At 38.4% G+C, this 22,750-nt stretch overlaps 2 protein-coding genes and 1 non-coding gene across 5 annotated transcripts; 2 read left to right on the top strand and 1 right to left on the bottom strand.

Moving 5' to 3' along the window:
* The first annotated feature begins 29 nt into the window (after positions 1-29).
* LOC141840422 (zinc finger CCCH domain-containing protein 53-like) lies at positions 30-3,919 on the top strand. Of its 3 annotated transcripts, XM_074728402.1 has the most exons (10): positions 30-267; positions 431-884; positions 963-1,492; positions 1,597-1,779; positions 1,886-2,071; positions 2,176-2,219; positions 2,311-2,577; positions 2,666-2,771; positions 2,855-3,067; positions 3,156-3,919. In XM_074728402.1, the coding sequence occupies exons 2-10, from the start codon at positions 495-497 to the stop codon at positions 3,187-3,189; spliced, it is 1,953 nt and encodes a 650-aa protein (XP_074584503.1). In that variant the 5' UTR covers positions 30-267; positions 431-494; the 3' UTR covers positions 3,190-3,919. The 3 variants fall into 3 exon arrangements, with proteins under 3 accessions (XP_074584503.1, XP_074584502.1, XP_074584504.1); XM_074728401.1 differs by having other exon boundaries at positions 431-1,492; XM_074728403.1 differs by having other exon boundaries at positions 157-267; positions 369-1,492.
* A 2,159-nt stretch (positions 3,920-6,078) lies between these two features.
* LOC141840427 (putative NOT transcription complex subunit VIP2) lies at positions 6,079-21,905 on the bottom strand. The gene is made up of 16 exons (XM_074728409.1): positions 21,686-21,905; positions 20,406-20,535; positions 12,482-12,584; positions 12,231-12,409; positions 11,476-11,836; positions 10,832-11,038; positions 10,649-10,750; positions 8,408-8,493; positions 8,142-8,321; positions 7,608-8,039; positions 7,476-7,528; positions 7,343-7,384; positions 6,788-6,932; positions 6,618-6,712; positions 6,422-6,516; positions 6,079-6,326 (listed from the first exon to the last, which is right to left on the bottom strand). Exons 2-14 carry the CDS (start codon positions 20,424-20,426, stop codon positions 6,647-6,649), a joined length of 1,977 nt encoding a protein of 658 aa, XP_074584510.1. The 5' UTR covers positions 20,427-20,535; positions 21,686-21,905; the 3' UTR covers positions 6,079-6,326; positions 6,422-6,516; positions 6,618-6,646.
* On the top strand, positions 12,482-12,559 carry LOC141842503 (small nucleolar RNA snoR35). Its single transcript, XR_012602939.1, has one exon. It is a non-coding gene; the product is annotated as a small nucleolar RNA snoR35 (small nucleolar RNA).
* Positions 21,906-22,750: the final 845 nt, after the last annotated feature.

The raw sequence follows: 22,750 nt of genomic DNA, 5'->3' as shown, positions 1-22,750 counted from the left end.
AAAAAAGGGGTATTTAGAACAGAGAGAACGAGAGAGAGAGAGAGAGCGAGCGCGAGACCTCTTTGAGATCTAAGATCTATCCCTTCTCTGTGACCAAGGCACAGAGAGGAAAGCGTAGATAGCTATAGCTATGGAAGCAACAGAGGATAGCGTTGCAGCCGAAGAAGCCTCAGGCTCGATTTAGAAAGACGAAGAGAAGTTGCTTGTTATCTTCGGAAATGGGGTCGCCCGAGAACTCGTGAGGGAGAGACGAGAGGAGTTCTCTTGGTGCGAGTTTCTGCTGCTTTTTTTTTTTTGTTTTTGTTTTTGTTTTTTGATTTATCTTTGCGCTTTACTTCTTTCTTTCTGATGGCTTTTAATGGCAGCAGCGCTCAATAGAGTTAGCACCAGCCTTTAATGCTCTGTCTCCCTCTGTCGTTGTTCCTTGTAGCTTTGCTATAAACAAGGGGAAGTGGAGAGAGGGAAGTGCTGCTTGCATCGATTTGCTTCGAGCTATGGACGCCTACGAGGCAACGAGAGTGGTGCTGTCGAGGATCCAAGGCCTGGACCCGGAGAACGCCCACAAGATCATGGGGCTGCTCTTGCTACAGGAGTACGGCGAGCAGGAGATGATTCGGCTGGCCTTCGCCCCGGAGACGATGCTCCAGTCCGTGGTCTTGAAAGCCCTAAAGGAGTTGGGCCTCGCGCCGGCCTCCACCCCCGGAACCCCTTCCGGCGCCGCCTCGCCGTTGCTCCTCCGTCAGAACTCCGCCTCGCGCCTCCTCGCCGCCGCTTCCTCGCCGTCTTCGTGGGCTCCGCCCCCGGTTTTCTCCCGCTCCAACAGCGGCATGGGCGGCAATGGTTTGAGCGCGTCGCTGGATGAGCACCAGAGCTCTGACGAGCTGGTTAGCCCTAATAATCTCGGCCTCTCGCCCTTCTATGGCGCGTCTGACCTCATTGATGATTTCCGCCTGCCGGATCAGTTGTCTTTCCTTGGCGACCACGGCGCGGCCCCCAATTCCAACCACCTCCTTTCCGTTGCTGCGAACGCCGGTGGAGGAAGCGATGCGTTCAACCTGGACATCGAGTGCAGAAGTCCTAGCGGCAACGGCGACGGCGCGATGTTCCCCAATAGGATAGGCTGGGGGGTCAACGGGTACCACCACCGCCGGAGCAGCTCGGCCGCGGACCTCTGCCTCGGCGACCCGGCTGCGGGGTTCGGATGGAAGCCGTGCCTCTACTTCGCGAGAGGCTATTGCAAGAATGGAAGCGCCTGCCGATTCCTACACGGGCTCCCGGAGGACGGCGTGGCGGCCAAGATGGACGCGGCGGTGGAGCAGCAGTGCCAGGAACTTCTGCTAAGGTCGAAAAGCCAGAGGATGGGCGATGCTTCCCAACTTATGGCGTCTGCCTTCCCGTTCTCACCCACTGGTTCGGTGCCGCCGTCTCCTTCGTCTTCCTCGAGCAAATGCCTCAACTTCTGGCTTCAGCAGCAGCAAAATGAAAGCCAGAGGTACCTCCTTTCCTGCATCTCTCTCTCTCTCTCTCTCTCTCTCTCTCTCTCTCTCTCTCTCTCTCTCTCTCTCTCTCTGAACTAACAATCTGCAATTACTACAGGGCGGTGACTGCGGCTGCTGCCGCTGCAGCATTGATGCTGGCTGGGGACGATTCCCATAAGTTCATAGGTAGATCAAGAATGGAAAGAAATGATTTCATGGCGAATCCTGGCTCAAGACAGATCTACTTGACCTTCCCAGCTGACAGCACATTCAGTGAAGAGGATGTCTCCAATTACTTCAGGTTGGTTCTCATTCGCCAATAAATCTATATGACTCTCCGTGAGCGCGGCCTCCTTCTTCCTTGTGCACAAACATCCAATCTTTGAACATTTACTCTTTGTTTATAGCATCTACGGACCGGTTCAAGACGTGAGGATCCCATTCCAACAGAAGAGAATGTTCGGCTTCGTGACCTTCGTCTACCCGGAGACCGTGAAATTGATCCTGGCGAAGGGGAATCCTCACTTTGTCTGCGACTCCAGGGTTCTCGTCAAACCTTACAAGGAGAAGGGGAAAATCCCTGAAAAATTCAGGCATGCCCTCCTTAACATTCCCAAAGGCCCCTTTTTTTTTCTTCCCTTGCAATGGATTTACAGCATTGTTCTTGGCATGTGTCACTGGTCTTATCTTTCCTCAGGAAGCAGCAGCAGCAGGCTGAGACCTTTGATCTTCAACAGCTTGGTTAGTTCTTGCAACCAGTCTCTTCTTTCGTCAAATACTAAAATTTACTTTTCTTTCCTTGATTACTCAAATACCACGTAAATGTTTGCAGCGGGAGCGCGGATGATGTTCAATAATGGAAGTTTCAACCAGGAACTACTCATGAGAAGAAAGCTAGAAGAGCAGCAACAAGCAGCAGAGCTGCAGCGAGCAATTGAGCTGCAAGCCAGGCGATTCACTGGTCTCCGGCTCAACCTAAACAACATAAGCTTCTCATCTTCTCCAGCATCCATCAACTCTCCTTCTATTACGGCCACACAACCAATTGGTAGTGTGGATAGCAGCATCAGCAGTAGCCAGGAAGACTCACCGAATGAGGGTCTGTTCACCTCTATACTTGTAGTTGTTTTTTCTTCAAAATGCGAGTTTGTTCTTCTTAGCTCAGATGATCCTCGTCTTTTGTGCAGCTAAGAGCATCTGTGTTGCTGAAACAGAAGAGAAATCAAATGGTTATGATAAGAATGAATCTACTGGCGAGGCAAACCTCAAAGAAGATGGCGATTTGCCAGAAAGGTTACTCTCAAACACTAAATTTGTCCCTTTTATTCTCAAGCAAGAAAGAAATATTGCTGTAACTTGCGCTCCGATTCCTGCAGCGCCGATCATAACTTGCCTGATAGCCCATTTGCCTCCCCTACCAAATCACTTTTCATGCTCGATTCACTCTCTAACAACGAAGACCGTACGTCCACAAACATTGTGAATACTAGCAACAGTAACAGCCATCTAATAGCCTCCTCCACATTACTGCCAATCGCTTCTTCCCCTGACAAACCCTCTCTAAGCTCATGCTTCCTCCACATGCCAAGGTAAAACGACTAGTCTCTTAGCTTGCATACTTCCGAGTCTACTCAGATTGCTGCTATGGTACAATAATAAAATCGGTGTCGTCATCAGGTTGTCCTCTGGCCACGGAGCTATCGGCATGTGAAGTCGCCAAGGGGAGTAAGTGAGCTCTCCCCATCATTGTAAGCCTCAGTCTCCATTAGTGGATTGTGACCTTCTCTTTATTCACTCAACTTTTGCTTGATTGTAGTAATACCCTAGTAAGCAAAAAAGATAGTGGAATATAGCCAAAGAAAAGTTGCAAATGGTCCCTGTGTATTGCTTCTCCCTTTCTTTTTTCTAGTAATTTTCAATTGTAAGCTCCATAGGAAGTCAGGCCAGTCTACCATTTGCTCTTCCCTCAACCATCTATCTATCACTCTACCCAATTCACCACCAAGATACAATTACTGCAGTTGCCACCATTACTGTTAGCTATATCATTACCCACCAAGATACAACAATCTTCCACACCAGGTACAGGAAACTCTAGACAAGGTGACAGAAAGCCGCACTGAGTTCTAAAAAGAAATGATACAGGAGAGGGGAAGGACCACTGAAGGTGAGAAGAGCCATCGAGGGCCGAGACAGAGCTGGATGTTGTACATTCATGCATGTGATGTTCTGCAGTGGTCTCTTCTCTTCTTCCTCCGCTCCAGTCTTTTACTTTTGGTTTCTTTTGTTGATCCAATATTGTAGCTGACCTCAAAACAGACAGAATTGTTCACAAAATGGTTAAAAACAAATAGTTTCTCTTCCCTCTTCTCCTCGTTTGCTGTATGTAACTAGTGATGCTTCTGTTCCTGCTTCAGTTCAAATTGGAAGATATTTAGACTTATCTATATATTTTTTTTAATTTTCTTTTACAAAAAATTAATTAGTGACGCTCATTATATATGAAGTGTATATTATGGAAAGTAAACAAGATGTGTTTATGCACGATTTGTTCACGGTTGATGTATTAATCGAATTTTCACCCCAAAGGACAGCAACATTTCAAATGCTATTGAATTTTATCAGCAATCAAAGTTGAGTGTCTTTTGGGATAGCGACTCTCTCTGAGCTTAAAAACTAATTGAAGGCCGCTTAATTACTTATCATTCCAATTTTGGTGTACTTGGGCATTAATAACACATGCAATGATGACTAGGTGCTTCAAGTTCTGGATCAAATTTTCTTCTCCATGCAACGAGGTCAGCCTCATCAACTTCAACATTATAAAATAAATTATCAATATGTACAATTACTCATTTATTTATATAATAACAGTGTTGAGAGACATTTAAACTTTGTTCTATTTTTCTTTTACTTTTATCCGATTTCTAGTTGTTGTACAATTAATGTGATGAAATATGATATATATATATATATATATATCCATAGGGTTTCTTATTAAATATCAACCCACCGGCCAAACCTGGCAACCCATTTGGAGTAATGTCAACTTGTCGGAAATTTAAAGCGAGCGAAGATATCATTTGTATACGGAAGAGTATTATAATAGTTTAATTAATTTAATTCCTAGTTCGATTAAATGAATTAATTATCAGATTACGTTGTTTTTAGTCAATTGTTCTTGCAGGCCACAACAAGGTAGTTCGATCACGTGCAAGAAACATGCAAAGCTAACCTGTCTAAACTTTTATCAAAAGGATTTTGTAATTAATTGGGTAGAAATTGAATATCGTTGATAGCAATCTGATAATCATTGAAGACCTTATTTACATGGAATTTTCATGTTTATTTGTTAATCAAACTAGGCCAAATCACATCTATGATTCCTCCATCTTGACTGCGTCAAACCCCTAATTTAATTAGTGTGGAACCAAAAAAAGATTTAATGCAGTTTGAAGAAAAAAAACGAAGAGATAAACAAATAAAAATTTTCTTTTTTTCTTTTATCCATTTCTTAAAAAATGTATATCCCTCTATTTTCTTATGCTTTAAAAAAAACATAAAATTTTGATTTATCTACTTTTCTACGTTAAATCATTTGTCAGAGGTCTACGATATAAATTAACTTTGAATATAGTAGATTAGTCCGATCAACATCTACACCTCCCTATTTGTGCCTCCAGACACGGTGTAGTAGTAAGACGTTTGATGAATTCATAGAGCACCACAGTTTCATACTCGATTGGAGCATGCACATCTTCTATTTGAGCGGAGCAACTATGAGAAGCAACACGAAATATGATTACTCAAGTAGATCTTCATCTTGTAAAGTGACCATGTTAGAAGACTATGTGCCAATTGTGGAAGTTGAATACCAATGCACTATCGCGAATACTTTCAAATTTACTCGATGGACAAATAAATCAAAGAGAGAAACATGACACTCACAACTATATACAAGAATAGTTAGGTTTGTAAACTGGTATCATGATACCTCAAATATAAAAAAAAAAATCCCTACTTATTTTTAGTTTTGCAATTTTAGCAAAACCTGCCAACCTCTAAGCATATTTTTAAAAATTATATTTGATTTTCAGATTCTCTCTAAAAACCCAAATACAGACTCATTTTTTAAAAACTAATTTATAGCATAATTTTTTTAAAAAAATCAAATATTGATATTGATCACTCACAACGCAGCCAGGGTACTAGTAGAATCCTCTAGGCCTTAAGCCCAGATAGATTCAAGTCGTGGGCCAACACGCATACTTCGCATGGTCGTCCATTTATATAATTTCGTACAACTTATATTAGTACTTCTATCTCGAAAAGTAGTTAAAAAAATTTATATTGTTTATAATGATTTAACGCAGCGTTATCTGAACGATTCAGATATTTTATATGATATTTTTATTTTTATTATTAAATTCTGGCATGAGCCAGCCCTAGTTGCTCGGAATGGGGCAGCTAAGTCCGGTCCGTGCTGACCTAGAAGGACGTCAACACAATGCTTAATACAGCCGCTTAGCAGTGCCCCATTTGACACAAATCAGATTATTTTCCCCCCTTTGTTTTACAAACATGGAACAGCTTATCAGTCTGACCATAAAAGATATTCTCTATTTTCGACTAACAAATCGAAGATGGTTACATGACATATCAATGCAAAGCCAATTCTGAAAATGAAATTATAGTACAAGACAATGAATTGTCATACAAATCTTAGCTGCATAATAAGGTAAAATTAGGATACTGGGGGAACTGAGCATGTGCTCCTCTGAAAGTTGTCATAGCCAATTCAACAATATCCAAGAGAAAGAAGCTCTAGTCCGTTTGGAAATGTAGACTCTATATGAAGCGCAATTCATACAAAGACAATCAAAACTAGAGTAACCTTTTGCTATCTATGATCACTGTAATGATAACAAAGTCGAAAATATTACCGAATTAATGGGCCCAAAGCTCGTCACTTGTAGATGAACTTTCCCCCTTGAGAAAGATGAGTTTAATGCTACGCTACAGTGAAAGAAATGCAAGTCTGCAAGGATGAGCAAACCAAGGTGAAAGACTATACATAAAACACTCAACTGGGAAAAACAAAGCAATCGAATGGAATTCTTTTTTTCAAAAAACGGCTACCTGTTTTACAAGGACTTTTTTGGTCAAACCTAAAGACGATCGGAAGGGAGTATTGGTTTCTTTTCCACAGCTTCGTATTGCAAAACAAAATGTTCCTGCATTCCAACAAGCAGGGACATCAAGTGACTGATAAGGAAGAATAACAATGCAGCAATTGTCTCGTGCCAAACCTTCACAATTGTGCTCCATGTGTTGGGATCAAAACATAGGTATGATCCTCTTTCATATGCATGTGTCTTCACAAGAGGCTCTGAGTTTGGAGCTCTTGTAAACCAAAACTGTGGATCTTTGTGGTAGAACCATCCTCGGGAATACCTGCAAAGGCTTCTGATAAGACAGTTGGAAGGCTATGATGCAGACAAAATCTAATGCAGAACAATTGTTAGGACACATGCAAATTACATGATAACAAACTGGAGCTCTAATATTCCTTGGACAAGAAACACAAGGCTTAATGCCACTCAATTTGTTTGATAAAAAATTTAAATGAAAATGTTCTTTCTCAATGACAGAGACAACCAAAACAGTGCACTATTTCCTGTGTCTATGATGAACAGTGACCAAATTATTCAGCAAATGAAAATGAATATTGGTATTGAAAAACAAGGAGTTCCATTTTAAGAATGTCAACACAAGCATACTAGTTGAGGTAGTGGAACCCAAATTGAAAACCATATAACAGAACAAAAACTGGAACACACAAGGCCAAAGTGGAGAGAAATTACAGTTCATAAGCCGCATAAAGTTGAGCTTCATCTTTAGGCATACTGCAAAAACCAAGATAACAAACAAGAAAAAAAAATTAAAGGAATAACACTTGTAAGAGAAGCATCAAAGTAAAAGAGTGGTATAAAATACCTATAGAAAATGTAAAACAGGGTCAATATCTGAAATTTCGAGAAATATACTTGCTACAACCACAAAAGAGATTTATTAAGTCATTTACTCAGGATTGTACATTAACACAAAATAAAAAATGCACAAGCTTACGTGAAGGGGTGGAGGTGGTTTGGCATAATAACACGTGGGAATGCAATACTCTGGCTCCCCCTTTGCAGGTTCGTCAGACCATGGAGAACCAAATGTTTTATGAATATTCTCAGTAGAGTTCAAGTTCAGTCCTAGTGTCGTCAAATCAATTCCCAATGCAAGAGATGATAGGTCTGGATCATTCGTCCTAATAACACTCAACAAGCCCAATAAGCCAAATGGGTCTGGAGGTATTTGTGATCCCTGAGTTGACTTTACATTCTGATCTCTATAGGATTGACTAACATCAGGCATTTGTTGTAGTCGAAATTGGGATTGGCCTTGCGGTTGTTGATATTGCTGCATCAGCTGCTCATATGCACTCATACCAGAGCCGGGTGTAGGAGAGTTCAATTGTCTGATTCCAATACCAGGGGCTCCACTGTTTTGTATCTGTACAAGATCAAGGGTGAAACCATATAATTAACAGCATATATACAATCATTTAAGATTAATCTTTCTTGAAGAAAAACAACATTAGATGGGATAAGTTACCTGTGAATGATAATTCACATGAGAAGAAGGAAAGAAATCAGAGCCATGTAATCGTAGATCTTGATTGTTTCCAGGCATAAAAGGAAGCCCACCACCACTGGCTGCAGTAGCATGCAACTGCTGTTGTTGACGGTTAGGTTGGAAACTCCCTCCTATGCTAAATCCAGTAGATCTTGTCATCTAATTGATGATCAAATTATGAGATGAGTGAAGTAAATTATGATCAAAGATAGGATAATCAAACAACTTCAACAAGTTCAACTGACAGGTAAATGTTGTGACTGCAAGGTAGAAATACTTTCATGAAGTTGTTCCTTCTGATGCAAATCCACAGAAAAATCTGAGCTACCACCTAAACAGGAAAAGTAAAAAATAGGTAATGCAATGGCATCCTGAGAAACATGGAAGAAGATGCAGCGGTTCTATACAACAAATATGTACTGTTGCTATATTAGCATTCACAAGACATTATTGCTTCTTTCTAGTACAAGGTCTTCAGCGATAACAAAAAATTGTTGCACCTTTCTGATAAAAAACAAGACAGTGGTATTTACCATCGTTATTTGTCGGATTATAAAAAAGAAAAAATCAAGAAGACAAGCACTTGATAGTAAATCCACAATAGCTCTGATAGTAATAAAACGGCGATTTACCAAAGGTTCCCAAATCACTCATCATAAAAATGACCAAAGGGCATATTGATTTACAGTAGTCTTCCCGTTCTATCCCTTCCGCCAACATTAACTTTCCACATGTCAGTTTTCAAAATATGTCGCATTCAAAAGATTAAATATATAAAATATTTCTATGGTTTAGATACATGCAATATCGACGAAAGCATCTCTCTCTCTCTATTAAATATAAAAATTATTTCTATGATTTAGATGCATGCAACCTCATCATCTATCCCCCTCTCTCTCCACTCATGGAAAACAAATCTCTCTCCATTAAATATAAAAATTATTTCTATGATATAGATGCATACAACCTCATCATCTATCCCTCTCTCTCTCCACTCGTGGAAAACAAATCTTTCTCTCCATTAAATATAAAAATTATTTCTGTAGTTTGGATGCATGCAACCTCAACATCTCTCTCCCTCTCTCCACTCGTGGAAAGCAAATCTCTCTTTCTCACCTGTCAATTTATACAACTAGAATTTATTTTTTTAATTGAACTATTAAAATCAGAACCAAGATTTGACATCAAATCTACCTCCTCCAAACTCTACTCTTTCATGTGATTGCAACTTTGCAGAAATCCAAATAGTCTAGATCCATCAATGGATTTGGTCAAAACTCACTGATCGACCTAAAGACTTATCTCAGAAAGACATAAGACAAGCATGTTATTATAATCACAAAAGGGATAGTTCACAATTAAATCCTCAAGTTCAAATTATGTTCGTCCAGTACATATATCTAAATTCTAATTGAACTTTAGACAAGCCTAGGGAACTTATATATATTCAGAAACGAAATGTAATATACATGAAATTCTGAATACACATTGTTAATATAATCTATCCTTTCCCTTGCATATCAAGGAGCCCATACATACTAGCTCATTGACAGCCCAAAGGAAGAAACAGTGTAGCAAGTAAAGCAATTACTGTAGTAGATAGTGAAATCTGTTTCAATTCATTATTACCTTGACACGAGAATGCTTACAAAAAAATTTGTGTAAGAGACAGCATTACTACCTAGGTAAATATGCATAGAAATAAAATGTGTAGTTATGTGTGTGATTGAGAGAGAGCATTTACATAGATTCACTCTCAGTTTGGTAAATATCAACTCATATAATTTAAATCTGTTACGATTAAAGGTGTAAGGGGTAGAGGGAGACCATAGAAAACACTAGTCAATATAATAAAATATGATTCATTAATTTTAATCATAGAAAACACTAATCAATTCAAGATAATATTCATACGGTTGAACGCCAAATAATTGGGACAAGCACAGCTTGACGATGTTAGTTTGACAAGAGCAGCATATCCACCTCATAAAAGGGACAATTTCATCCTATAGAGGATGCAGAGCAAAAGATTCTTCACCTTAAATACTATGCAAATATTTAAAAGTGACATATATTGGATAATAGGGTTGCAAAAGGTGAATAATATGATAAATGGCCAGAGGATTGGAGCCCAAGACCAAAAAAAGACTTCATCAGAAACAATGAAACCATGTTTGAATTTTCCCTTGATTTAATTAAAGAAATTCATAAAAGCTCTCAATGTTAGAAAAAACATCCATTTAGGCAACCCTACCTAAGACTTAAGTGGCTCATCCAACCATGTAAATAAATACATAAGATTTTGAAAAAGCAGCAACAACAAAAACAACAACAAACTTAGTGAAAGATGAACTGAGAACATGAGAATAACAATAAAGTAGTAAATTGGCTTCCAGAGGAAACATATAAACATGCAACAACTCAAACAACTCATATACACAGTTTCATTTTCAAGAAAACAAGAAAGCTTGTGTAGAAAAAAGAACCTTTATATCCTGGCAAAGCTGGGAAATCTTCATTTTGTATGCTAAATTCTTGATTTTGCTGGACAATGGAGTTGACACCAACTCCTTGCTTACGTGTTGCACCTAAGTATTCACAAAAGGTTGATGTTGCATTTAAAGAAAATTTGAGAAAAGAAATTAAGTAAACAAGTCGTATCCACATACCCAGTTGCCCTTGTTGACTTCCAGCTGAGCTTGGCCTTGCAGATAATTGAGGGAAATCATTCATATCAAAAGGAGAACTATCAGCAGCATTAACATCATTCAACATTCCCATAGAGCTTAATGGATTGTTTCCACTTTGATTCTGCGATAGTGATCCTCCAGATGTAGGATATGAGTTACCAAGCATGCCAATCATTTGCGGATTAGCTAACCATTTAAGTGGAACAATCTCAGTTTCTTAATAACTTCAATAAAAATGAATAGATGCCTCCATAGGACAAAAGCACAAATACATGTACACATACTAATCAAATAGAATTTGAGATTCCAGGCAACCTGGTTGCATGTGCAGGAGTATAGCTGACATGTAGAATTTGAACTAGAGTAGCAAAATTTACCTACGATAGATACAGGAAACTAGACTATATCGATTGTAGTTACAGTAAATTTCATATTGGCTAAAACTTCTAAGCAAAAAGCCCAATTTTGCAAGTTTAGTGTTCTTGGTACAAAACATCCCACAGGGAGCAATAAGCCAAATTGCATGCAAATTTGCACAGAAGCATATCATAGAACAAGTGTGCCAAATAAAGTTACTAGATCATGCAAATGGGAGATCTTAAAAAATATATATAGAAAGTTACCCTGTTGGAGCATGCCACTGATTAGTCTGTTGGGTACTTGTACATTGAGACTCCCTGATCCACTATTCGTAGCTAAGTTTACACGCGAGGCTAAACCAGGTACTGATAGTCCTCCAGAGCTAATGTTTCTTCCCATGTTACCACCACCAATAATGTTCCCCATAGAACTTGCAAGTCTTGGGCCAACATTACCCAAAACAGGAGATACACCCAAACCCGGAACAGAAGTACGGTTGCCAGTAGCTGAATTTGGAGAAATGCCAGAAATTGACCCACCAACTCCATTCATATTACTATTACCAAAAGAATGATTTCCAACATTAATACCCCCTCTATTTGTAACACCAGAGCCATGAGTCATCTGCATGAGAAAAAATAAGACAAAAGTAAAATTCCAGAAAACAATAAATGCAAAGGACAATAGCTCAGAGTGTATTTTAATATTTAACAACAGGAACCAAACGCACATAGCTAAACAGGAACCAATGCCACATCACACATTCAAGAGAACATACAAATCATATGATGCAGCTGAGGTCACGTGGGATTAAACATCACTTACTGCTCTAGCTAATTGTCCACCCTTTACCAACTGTGATTTCTATATCAGCAAAAAAAATTCTCAAACTGCACAAGCTTCTTCCAAAACATGATGTGACAAAAAAAACATAGCTAAGCAGATATTAACGCCAGGTAACATGTTCAAAAGACCATCTGATCCAGTGAACTAATGTGCGATTAAACTGGGATCGAACCTGAGTCAATGCAACCAAAATATTGTTTGATGTGAACCGCCCACTAGGAATGTTTCCCCCTGGTTGCTGAACACCTCCTGATGGGACACCACCCATAGCTGCATTTCTTGATGCAAGTGAACCAGGCATGTTTGGTAGGTTGTAGCTTCCATGAATGTTATGCAATCCCTGCAGAGCACCTATTTTTGTGCAAACAGTTAAGAAAATCCACATGTATATGTTCAACAAAGTTTGAACTGAGAATGTCTAACCAGAAGGATGAAATCCAGGCGTTGTAGCAGCCTGGCCAGAAAATGATGTAGCATAGGGTCTGCCTGAGGAGTCAAGATTTGATGTTGAACCATTAAGCGTTGACTGTCACCAAAAGGCCCAGCATATTTATCAAGAAAAACAAGACAAATTAAAACACTATCATAAGCCAGGTTGTAACTAGGTATGGGAAAAGGCAACACCATGTCATGTCATTGTATAATAATGCTTTATTTGAACACTTGCAATTACCAAAAAATATTTATTCCCAACAAGTGAAATCATCTCCAACTGTATCATATTTTTTCCACAATAAAGATGATGTCTCACCATTTCTAGGAAGTACATTGAAGCATAAATAATTAACTGCTGGAGGGACAAAATTTATGTAGCAATAATATAATGAGAACCATGATTGTCAAGGTTTGTATTCATATCTAGAATAGGCCCTAAACTCTAACTATAAATAGGGCCTTATATGTTGCAATTGGAATAAGATTTTCTTTACTTTGATAACATGGTATCAGAGCGAAAAAATTAGGGTTTTATTATTATTTTTTTCTCTCCGGTTCCTCACGCGAGCGCGGCGCCCGCGCCTCTCGCACGCCGCCAACCTTCCCGATTCCACCGGATTTCATGGGAGAGAAAGAGAGCGCAAGGAGGAGTTTCGTCCGCGAGGTTTTAAGAATCGCGATTCCCTAAAATCGCGATTTCTTCTTTCTGTTTCTCGCGACGCCGTTCTCGCCGCTCGCCACCGACACCGTCCTCTGGTTCTCGCGAACGCCGCCGGCCTTCCTTCGGTCACAACACAAGGACGCCGCCGGCCTTCCTTCAGTCACAGCAAGAGGAGACACAATCAGGAGCGCCGCTTGTCTTCGCTACTCGTGCGTTCGCCGGAGGAAAGGTAGAACCCTAGCTTCCTAGGCATCGAAGAGGAAGAAGGCCCTCTCTGCTTCCTCGATCGCAAGTTCAACTCCGTTTTCTCTTTTGCTGTGCTCTACTGTGCTCTGCTGTGCTCTGCTGCGAGAGAGACGATAGCAGCAGTGACGACTGCTGCGAGGAAGAAGGATTCGCGTCGATAAGGTTATAGATCTCAATCCAAATTTAACCAGTTCAAGATTTCAACCACATCAACCCGGTAAATCGAACCCAGTTAAAGCTCAGAGTACACCAGAATCGAGTTCAAGCTCTGATTGAAGACGCTTATAATTCTCACAAATTCTTAGGGATTGCTTGCTGGGAGCTTATTCTTGGAATTTTTCTTCAAATTTGGAGATCCACAATATTCAGGAGTCCAGAAACCTATACAGAACCTAGATACAGACATTTTCTTGAAATTTGGAACATTCTAGTTCTTCGTCTCACAACAACACCAAGTTCGGTGTTTTGGAGTTGCATATCTTTGGACTTCATTCTATCGTGATGGATATGGTGCTTGTCTCTGCAGAAGAATTTGCCAAGTTCTCTCAATATCAAGAATCACTTAAGTCTTCATCTTCCTCTATCACTGCTATTGCTGATTCAGGTAACCACAATACATGCCTTCTTTCCTCATCCTCTCAGTGGGTCATTGATTCTGGTGCCACGGATCATATGACAGGTAATTCTAATCTCTTTTCTACTTTCACACACAAATCCAACACTCCTATTGTTACCTTAGCTGATGGGTCTTCATCTTGCGTTCGTGGGTCTGGCACTGTCAATCCCACTCCTTTGCTTTCCTTATCCTCTGTCTTACATTTACCTAATTTATCCTTTAATTTGCTCTCTGTTAGTCAATTAACTCGCAATCTTAACTGTTGCATCACATTCTTTCCCGATCATTGTTTATTTCAGGATCTTTTGACGAAGAAGATTATTGGTAAAGGACATGAAAATAGAGGTCTCTACATTCTTGATTCATCTGTCCCAAAATCTCTCGTTTGTTCAGGTGTGAATTCTCCTTTTGAGGCTCATTGTAGGTTAGGACATCCATCTCTTCCATTGCTCAAGAAACTCTGTCCACAATATAGTAGCATGTCTTCATTAAATTGTGAGTCATGTCAGTTTGCAAAACATCACCGTCTTAGTTCAAGTCCAAGGATAAATAAACGTGCCATTAGTCCTTTTGAGTTAGTTCATTCTGATATTTGGGGTCCTTGTCCTATTCTGTCTAAACCTGGTTTTAGGTATTTTGTCACTTTTGTGGATGATTATTCTCGTGTAACTTGGTTATATTTAATGAAAAATCGTTCTGAGTTATTTTCTCTATTTTTTGCTTTTTGTGCGGAAATTAAAACTCAGTTCAATATGTCCATCCGTACTTTACGAAGTGACAATGCCAAAGAATATACGTCCAGTCTATTTCAATCTTATATGAGTCAGAATGGTATACTTCATGAAACCTCTTGTGTTGATACTCCATCCCAGAATGGTGTGGCTGAACGTAAGAATAGACATCTTCTTGAAACAGCACGAGCTCTTTTATTTCAAATGAATGTTCCTAAGTCTTTTTGGGCAGACGCGGTTTCTACTGCATGTTTTCTCATTAACCGTATGCCATCCTCTGTTCTTCATGGTGAGATTCCTTACAAAATTTTGTTTCCTAACAAGTCATTGTTTCCTGTTAATCCTAGGATATTTGGTAGCACTTGTTTTGTTCGGGATGTCCGTCCACAAGTCACTAAATTAGACCCCAAATCTTTGAAATGTATTTTCCTTGGTTATCCTCGTCTTCAAAAGGGTTATAGGTGTTATTGTCCTAGTATTAATAAATATCTTGTTTCAATCGATGTTACTTTCATGGAAGACACACCTTATTTTTCATCCTCACATATCCCGACTTCTCAAAAGGAAGATGATGATTTATTGGTATATTCTGTTACATCCTCTACACCTGTCTCAGAACCGGCTCTTGTCAAGCCTCCTATTATTGAAATATACTCCAGGCGTCGACCTCCTGATTCATGTCCTGCACCTACTACTTCGTCATCAGATCCAATTCCGAATGATGATCTTCCTATTGCATTACGAAAAGGTAAACGCCAGTGTACTTATCCTATCTCTTCGTTTGTGTCTAATAATGGCTTGTCATCCTCCTCCTGTTCTTTTATTGCTTCACTTGACTCTATTTCTATTCCTAAAACTGTCCGTGAGGCCTTATCTCATCATGGTTGGAGAGATGCAATGATAGAGGAAATGAAAGCCTTGGATGATAATGATACATGGGACTTGGTTGATTTACCTCCAGGAAAACAAGCTATTGGATGCAAATGGATATTTAATGTTAAAGTCAATCCAGATGGATCAGTTGCCAGACTAAAAGCTCGTCTTGTTGCTAAGGGTTATGCTCAAACATATGGTGTGGATTATTCTGATACTTTTTCTCCTGTTGCAAAGTTGACATCTGTTCGGTTATTTATTTCTCTTGCTGCTACTCATCATTGGCCTTTACATCAACTTGATATCAAGAATGCTTTTCTTCATGGTAATCTTCAAGAGGAGGTGTATATGGAGCAACCTCCTGGTTTCGTTGCTCAGGGGGAGATGGGGCGAGTTTGTCGTCTTCGAAAGACTTTGTATGGTTTGAAACAAAGTCCTCGTGCTTGGTTTGGAAAATTTAGTCAGGTTATTGAAAAGTTTGGTATGAAGAAAAGCAAGTCTGATCATTCTGTGTTCTACAAGCAGTCAGGAGCTGGTATTATTCTGTTAGTTGTGTATGTGGATGATATTGTGATTACTGGTAGTGATACTACGGGAATTTCATCTCTCAAATCTTTCATTCTCACTCAATTTCATACAAAAGATTTAGGGGTGCTAAAGTATTTCTTAGGTGTTGAAGTAATGAGGAGTAAAAATGGTATATTTCTATCTCAGAGGAAATATGTTCTTGACTTATTAACTGAGACGGGAAAGTTAGGGGCAAAACCTTGTAGTACTCCAATGACTCAGAACGTGGATCTTACAGCAGATGGAGAATTATTTGAACATCCAGAGAGATATCGAAGGTTGGTTGGAAAGTTGAATTATCTTACCTTGACTCGTCCAGATATTGCATATTCGGTTAGTGTTGTTAGTCAGTATATGTCATCTCCAACGGTTCATCATTGGGCAGCATTAGAACAAATTTTGTGTTATTTGAAGGGTGCACCCGGACGAGGTATTGTATATAAAAATCATGGGCACACTCATATTGAATGTTTTTCAGATGCAGATTGGGCAGGTTCCAAAATGGATAGGAGGTCTACTTCAGGTTATTGTATCTTTGTTGGAGGAAATTTAGTATCATGGAAGAGTAAAAAGCAAAAGGTTGTGTCACGATCCAGTGCAGAATCAGAATACAGGGCTATGGCACAGTCTGTGTGTGAAATAATGTGGATATATCAATTGTTAACTGAAGTAGGACTCAAAATTTCAATACCAGCAAAACTATGGTGTGATAATCAAGCTGCTATTCACATTGCATCGAATCCCGTGTTCCATGAGCGAACTAAGCACATTGAAATTGATTGTCATTTTGTTCGTGAGAAAATTCAACAAGGCTTGATTACTACAGGATATGTAAAAACTGGAGAACAATTGGGGGACATCTTCACAAAAGCTTTGAACGGGATCCGAGTTGATTATCTTTGTAACAAGTTGGGCATGATTAATATCTATGCTCCAACTTGAGGGGGAGTGTTGGTTATATTTATTAGAAGTTGGTTATATTTATTAGAATAAATCTCCTAGAATAGGTCCATAAACCTCCTATATAAAGAGGGGCTTGTATCTCTTAATTGAAATAAGATTTTCTGTTTACTTTTGATAACACAATCAATTAATCTATCACTCAGTCGATTTCACTCAATTTCTGAGATCTAAGCTGTTAGTGTTGACTTCCGATGGTAGTCAATTTATCTTAAAGGCATCTCTCTGTATGCCATATTTCTTAAAAGATATCCAGTCAGCAAAGGTCAATGTTGATCCATCTAGAGTGCGAGGTTTTGACAACCATGATCAGGAAGTGTTTGGGATATTGGTGAAAATTTCCTAACTAACTAGGAAGAATAGTATTCAAACAAAACAATGAATGCTAGGATTTTGATAGAAAACCTAGCTTAAATATCATTTGTCAGTACAAACTAGTTGACGTCGAACGAGATAGCGATTATTCTGGAGACGGAAGATTAGAGAGAATTGTAGAGAAAACAAGTATGAGAAATCGGAAACGAAAAGAAGCCGCCATTGTCTCTAGGTATTTGTCGAAAAAGGAAAGTTTATTCAATAATCAAAAGTCATCCAAAAACAACTAAACAGACGTACATATAGACCCTAAACAAAACCCTAGCTTGCAAAAGTCAAAAATACCTTCAAATCCTAAAAATAAAAAATCACTATAAAAAGTATAAAAATATGTTCGAAGCCTCTGAAAAAGCACTAAATGATGTTTGATGGGTCCGAAAGTGAGCTGGTACGGATTTCCCCCCGTACTGAATAAAAGTCTCTGAAAGAGCTTTGATTAGCAACCGGGCATACCTCATTCTAATACCCAAGTCAAAAGTTATGACTCATTGAAGCTCGGCTCCTCTTGTGTCAGCTCTGCATCAGTCGTCTTGGGTTGGAAAAAAATCATCCTCGAGTTTATAATTGTATCATCTGCATTATAGTGGTTAGAGGCACAGTCGATTGCTGCTGTGAAGGACGTGAATCCTGAGAGTGAATTGGTTGACAGTTTTGGTCATCTCTGACCATTGGTTTTCGATTCTGCTGTTTTTCAACAGCCGATGCACGCTGGTAGGCATCTGAAACAATCCACAATGAATGAAGACTAAGGACATCTTGTAAGGGCTAGCGCAACCTCCTAAGTATCGTGCCACCATCTGCTCCTCTATCTCCGATAAGTTATTCTGAGAAATCAACTAGTAAAACTCCTCTGTATAATCGTCGATCGATCTCGCACCCTGGCTCAATATGTAAAGTCACTGAAACAAAACTTAGGTGTAGCTGAAAGGAAGGAAGTGACCCCTCATCTTCTTCATCTTCTCCTAGTCAGTGATCTTGGTCTTGCCTTATTTCTCTTGTGAGCGCTGCGACTGTTCCCACCATCCGGATGCTTGGCCCTTGAGTCTGATGATAATCAACTTCACTTTCATCTGATCCAGCACCTCCTTGTAATTAAAAATTATTTCTACCTCGTTGAGCTAATCAACGAATCATTCCACTTGTAATGTTCCTGAAAACTCAGATAGATCAACTCAAAAATCGAAATCTACATATCGTTCCTCTCGACATCGACGCTCCGAGACCCTATCATGGTTGTGGTAAGGGTTGTCGAAGGTGGGCACGGAATCACAATCATAAATCTCTAGATCTTCAAAATCTCGCATCGTTAGACGCTGGATTAATTCTACAACTTGTCTCTATAAATCCTCAATCATCACATCTTGAATGCTACGATCACAGTGCTAGGCTTCCTCAATCAGAACCTACCTGTTGCGACTACAACCATGATCATGACAACCTTCCATTGGATTTGATGCTCTTTGATACCAAATAACGTAGGGCGGGATAACAATTATTCTGGAGACGAAAGATTAAAGGGAATTGTAGAGGAAACAAGCATGAGAAATCGGAAACAAAGAGAAATCACCGCTATCTTTAGGTTTTTACCGAAAAAGGAAAGTTTATTCAATAATCAAAGTCATCCAAAAACAACTAAACAGACGTACAAATAGACCCTAAACAAAACCCTAGCTTGCAAAAGTAAAAAATATCCTCAAATCCTAAAAACAAAAAATTTACTATAATAAAAAATATATTCTGAGCCTTCAAAAAGGCACTAAACGATATATGATTGGCCCGAAAGTGAGCCAGTATGGGTTCCACCCGGTACCGAATAGAGGTCTCTAAAAAAGCTTTGATTAGCAACCGACTAGACATCATACTAATACCCGAGTCAAAAGTTATGACCCGTTAAAGCTCGGCTCTTCCTGTGTCAACCCTACATCTCTAGCTTATTCAATCATGGTGCATATTAAGTTCCTGAAACCATGTAAAATCTATAAAATAGGTAATCACAATGATTACTATAGAATTAACACAGATATTAAATAGTCTAATAAAACAAGTCAAAAGAAACTAATCATTCTGCAATTTGGACTCCAAGAGTACAATGATATCTCAAAGCTTGAAGATAAGTTTGAGAGGCTGGTAAAATTTTGCACTGTTGCATACAGCAGATAATTTGACACACACAGTAATACTAATGCATATGACACTTAATACATGTATATCTCCTCAAGTTCCAAAGTTTAAGTTCAGGTAACATTTGGCGATGTGTTTTCATAAAACAACATAGCTAATTATACATGGAGAAAAATAAGGCACCACTGAATTCTTACCGATCCTCACATAAAACTCAAGTTTTCTCATTAGATGGATATACATAGAAATAACAATTACCCCATTAATATAGGTATAGAAGATGCCAACAAAGAAGAACCCATTGTCCATTAACTTGCATTATAACTAAGCAAAAGGTTAAGCAAATTTAACAAAATTTGATCATACAAAAGTTTGCGTCCTCTTAATTACGAAACTAGAAACCGGCAACAATTGAGTGGATGACAAAAGGCAGTGGTAGTGCAATAAATAAGAAATAACTAGTTCTAAGAAACCATCAGTAATTCCATTATCAAGCAGTTGTTGACAATGTAGATCACTTAAACCATTAAATAAACCTGTGAATTATAATCAAAGTTTTTAAATGGCTAGATCCTGATATATAAGCAAGAGCATTACAGTCAAACATGAAATGAAACAAAAAGATAAATGTCATACAGATACTCCATCGGAAGTATAATAGAAAGAAGAGATAGGTAGCACTATTCAATACTGATATTAAAAGTATACATATTTATAGAAAAAGCAAGTGATGTATTTTGTAAAACCAAAGAAAGGAGTTACATTTAGAAGCCCAGACATCATAGAATTTGTATCAAGCGCTCAAGGAGTCAGTTCCAAATTAGTGCCCCTTCATTATGACAAACAATGAATAAAAATTCTCTGGATTTCCCAATTGGCTGCTATGTGTAACCTGAGATCAGAAAATAAAAAATAAAAAATAAATGTTACAGGAAATTTGCAAATAAATAATATTGATTGATTTAAAGTAACTCAGTAAAGCAATAATTATGTGTGTGTGTAACGTGTTTCTAGTACTATTAGAAATTATGTAGTGCAAGTAATTAAGGTTCAAATGAAATGTCAGGGCTGCTTTTACTTGGGTAGATAGGTAGGAGACTAGGAGGGAGAGGGAAAATGTCAGAAAAATGCACGTGGATCATGTATCACCTCTGCATATTTACATGTTGCTTTCCCTCCTTCCCCCTTCCCTTTCCTTGTTATCTATCCAACTATCCAAGTAAACCCAGACTACATGATAAATTTGTTACAAGGAAGCATTATGGCTCGGTGACACGTAATCAAAAGATTCATTTTTTGTCCCGAAAAAATAAAAAGGAGACAAAGTACGGAAAAGCAATTTACCAAGTAAAAACAGATATGCTCGTATCAAATTAAGCAAACCGAATGATTTCATTAGCAGCTAAAGGTTTTAAACTTCCCTTACATAATCTGCACTGTACCATTCCATAAGTCTGATTTCAGGCACATAATACTTCTTCATTCAACAGCGGTGCCTCACAAAATTTTAGTTTACGACCATTTTTTCACAAATAACTTGACAGCAAGACCTACTACAACCTCAAACAAGAAATGAGTCAGGAATCTGTAACAGGTGAGGAATCCTCACCAACCTCGATGAAAGATAAATTGAGGGACAGATATGATTGGAAACAGAAGGATTAAAAGCATGAAGGCCAGTTTCAACCAGATCGAAATCATCATTCACTAGTGATACGCTTAATCATAGGTCCATAGACACAGTAAGTTTTGTTGGAGATTGGCATCGCTGGCTTGGAAAATGAAACCAGTTTTCTTTAGAAAGAAAAAACAAAAATTATAACAACCATCCCAGAGTCTACGTCTCTGAGATGGATAAAAAGAGCAGCAATAACAGCCGATCGAGGAGCAACCTGTGCTCATGGCATTCCCGAAGCGAAATGACACCAACCGTACGACTTCAGATCGAAACCCTAAACCGAGATTAATCCGCCAGAAGAAACAAGTTACCGCAAGCAACACGACAAGCATCGAGATGGGCATGGATAGGGAGAGAATAGTACCCAAGGAATTCAAGGAACTGAGCGAGGTCTGGTCTGTCGAACGCCAGAGAAGAGAAGAAGCGGCGAGAGTGAGACCTCCAATCCGCGGCGACACAAATGTGGGATTGGGAACGCAAAAACATGAACCAGTCCAAAAAACCCGACCGGCTCCCTCGTCGCAAAGGGGAAACCGGACCCCAGATCTGTTTGTCCGTTCGTCTGGGTAAATGAATAAAAATAAAATGGGTAAAAATTTTATAAAAAAAAAACCTAATTATTATTTTTTGTTTAAAAAAAGTATTTTAAATATATATATATATATTATTATCGACGTAGTTAAAATTACTGGAATTTAATAAAAATTACTTAAATATATTTAAAAATCAAATAGTTAAATTTACATTATTGGTAAAAAATTTCAAACATATTTAATTAATTTTAAATAATTTTTACTATATAAATATTTTATATATAGTGTTTTTTATCAACTTGAATTGATTTATTTTAATATATTATAAAGCTATAAAATAACTGCTATAATAATGCAGAAATAGATTTATTTTAGAATAAAAAATATAATAGGATGTTTTTTAATTAAAAGATATGTTTAAATAATTTTAATAATTAAAAGTGATTTTTTAGTTTTTATCCAAATAAAATTGGCGATTCAACCGGAAATCATTGAACCGTTCTTTGGTTTAAAAGCATGCGGGTTCTAGATTTTAATCAAACAGCATCTTCCGTGAATGGGCGCTATAATATTTGCCCGGTCAAGATTTTATTAATACACTTTTGGGCAAAATTAAGTTTAAAACTCTTTCTAATTACTTCTATCATGAATCGAGTTTGAATAAAATATAATTATTATTTTGAAATATATAAATAATATGTGACAATTAATATCTGAGAAAACTTTCACAATATCATTAATTAATTTTATTGGATTATTTAATATATGCACATAAAGTTGATGAGTCTCATTAATGCATATTAAGTTGTTGCTACGTTTTCAGAATTAATTAGACATATACTATTTGTATATCTTAATTTGTAAATAATAATGTAAATTCTTATTCAAATCAATTG

This window comes from Curcuma longa, chromosome 11 (assembly GCF_044706935.1).
Source record: "Curcuma longa cultivar G26 ecotype Majalengka, Jawa Barat chromosome 11, ITB_CL_G26_1.1, whole genome shotgun sequence".
In the NCBI taxonomy this organism is placed as follows: Eukaryota; Viridiplantae; Streptophyta; class Magnoliopsida; order Zingiberales; family Zingiberaceae; genus Curcuma; species Curcuma longa.
This window is presented reverse-complemented; position numbering and strand designations above follow the sequence as displayed.

Coding starts and splice junctions, on each gene's coding strand:
- LOC141840422 (XM_074728401.1), top strand. CDS start 495: ATGGACGCCTACGAGGCAACGAGAGTGGTGCTGTCGAGGATCCAAGGC. Junction 2,220..2,310: donor CTTTGATCTTCAACAGCTTG/GTTAGTTCTTGC, acceptor AAATGTTTGCAG/CGGGAGCGCGGATGATGTTC. Junction 3,068..3,155: donor TGCTTCCTCCACATGCCAAG/GTAAAACGACTA, acceptor TGTCGTCATCAG/GTTGTCCTCTGGCCACGGAG.
- LOC141840427 (XM_074728409.1), bottom strand. CDS start 20,426: ATGATGTCTGGGCTTCTAAAT. Junction 12,410..12,481: donor GCCTGGATTTCATCCTTCTG/GTTAGACATTCT, acceptor GCACAAAAATAG/GTGCTCTGCAGGGATTGCAT. Junction 6,933..7,342: donor CTTTATGCGGCTTATGAACT/GTAATTTCTCTC, acceptor AAGCCTTTGCAG/GTATTCCCGAGGATGGTTCT.